The sequence below is a fragment of the Echinops telfairi genome, unplaced genomic scaffold (assembly GCF_000313985.2).
Source record: "Echinops telfairi isolate 266 unplaced genomic scaffold, ASM31398v2 ScPeMD7_7458;HRSCAF=8496, whole genome shotgun sequence".
Taxonomy (NCBI): domain Eukaryota; kingdom Metazoa; phylum Chordata; class Mammalia; order Afrosoricida; family Tenrecidae; genus Echinops; species Echinops telfairi.
Window position 1 is genome coordinate 27686135 of NW_022111358.1, and position 1717 is coordinate 27687851.

General features: G+C 54.6%; 1 protein-coding gene across 1 annotated transcript in view; it reads left to right on the top strand.

Annotated features, from left to right (window-relative positions):
• The window catches only part of GSDMA (gasdermin A), a 14362-nt gene that overhangs the window by 11664 nt on the left and 981 nt on the right, over positions 1–1717 (top strand). The window contains exons 8-9 of the mRNA XM_004707444.1: positions 692–797; positions 1127–1174. Coding sequence (XP_004707501.1) covers positions 692–797; positions 1127–1174 — 154 coding nt within the window. The remainder of the gene's footprint in view (positions 1–691; positions 798–1126; positions 1175–1717) is intronic.

The window sequence follows — 1717 nt, forward strand, 5'->3', positions numbered from 1 at the left end:
TGCATCAGGGTAGGTCCATGCGGCTTCTCCTCAGGGATGTCTTGCAGGAAGTGAGCCTCGCCAGCTGAAGCAGGGAACTGGCTAAGGCAGCTGCACCCTAGTCCAACCATCACAAAGCAAGAGACGCGAGAACTCAAAAGGCAAGGCTGACCAAGCCATTTATTCCTCCGCCCTTCAATTAACCCCACATGTGTTTATCGGCCAGGTTGGCACAATAAACTAACTACCTCAGGAGAGAAAGGTGGCTTCAAACTGCTGACCTTGGGATCGCAGCCCACAATGCCACCAGGGCACCGAGATGGAAACCTAGAGCTTTAAAACTACATGCTGGCATTGTCTTCGTACTTTACCTCTTCCTTGTCCCAGGGGCTATAGGAGGAAGTGCTGTGGAGCAGGTATTTGTGTATTGCAGTCTCTCTCATAAAAACGGCCACATCCCTAGGCTCCCCTCGGCTTCAAGCTTGATTTTGACCCCTCTCCCCAAGCTCGTTTGAAAGTGCTTTAATGAGTGGCATCATTTTTCCGAGGCTTCTGGCCCCCGGAGTCAGGCTCTCTTCCCTCTTTTCAGCCACCCACTTTGCCTAGGCCGGTTCTCTCACTCACCACGAATCCACACCAACTGCCTTGTGCTGGGGCATCTCCCAGGGCCTCAGCAGACTGTCACGGACTGACTGGGTGGCTACTTGCCGAGGCTCTAGACAAGGGACATAAAGTGACCCTGGAGGCGCTGCCCAAAGATGTCCTGCTGTCCAAGGAAGCTACGGGAGCTGTCCTCTATTTCGTCGGAGCCCTGACCGGTAAGCAGGGAATCGTGTCTTCATTTACAGCCCTTTTCAAGGGTCCCGAGTGAAGGAGCGAATGCCCACCAGCCCAACAAAGGATCGTTCGGTGTCGTTTGTACACACAGTCTCAAAACTTGGCTTCACGCCAAAGAGTTCCCTCGGCCACCTCGCCAACCACATCCTGAGAGGAGATGAATCCTTCCGGCAAGGAAGGCGGATTGGGGAGTTGGGGAGGCCTCTGTGGGACAGGTGCCTTAGTAGAGGGCATGAGCTTAAGACTATGAGAAGGAAGGAGGGGTTCTAACGGCCCCCCTACTCTCGCCTCTCTCTCTCTCTCCTTACAGATATCCCACACATCTGCAATGATAACATGCAAACCTTCCCTCTCGGAGGTGAGTGGAATGACTTACTAGCCCCCGGCCCTGCCCTCCCCCTCAACCACCCATCCTCTAACTCTGTGTACTAGTATCCTCCGAGAGGGCCCTGATGGCACCGTGCTTATGTGTTGGGCTGCTACCAGCAGCTCTGCGCTTGAAAGACAGGGTTCTCGGCTCCTGTAAAGAGTCTGAGTGAGCTTCTACCCAGGGGGTGTCACCACCAGCAACAGGAAGGCAGAGGCTCGAGGTGGACCTGGGAAGAAAGATGCCCATTCCCTTTGGACGGGTTACAGGTGGGGTGCCCCTGGGACACCCGCTGAGAAGCTTCCGCGGGTAGTTGGAAACAAGGGCCTGGTGCCCAGGAGAGAAGTCAAGGTCCGCAGTGCAAAGATTAAAACAGAGAAAACTGTTTTTAAAAGAAAAAGAAACCCAATGGACCCCTGGCTACCATGGGGGAGGAGAGGGAGTTGTTGGTGAGGGGCGTTGAGTTTAGTCCAGGGTGGTGGCGGAAGTTGGGAAAGGATATCAGTCGTGGTGGCACGCACAGCGTGAAGCCTG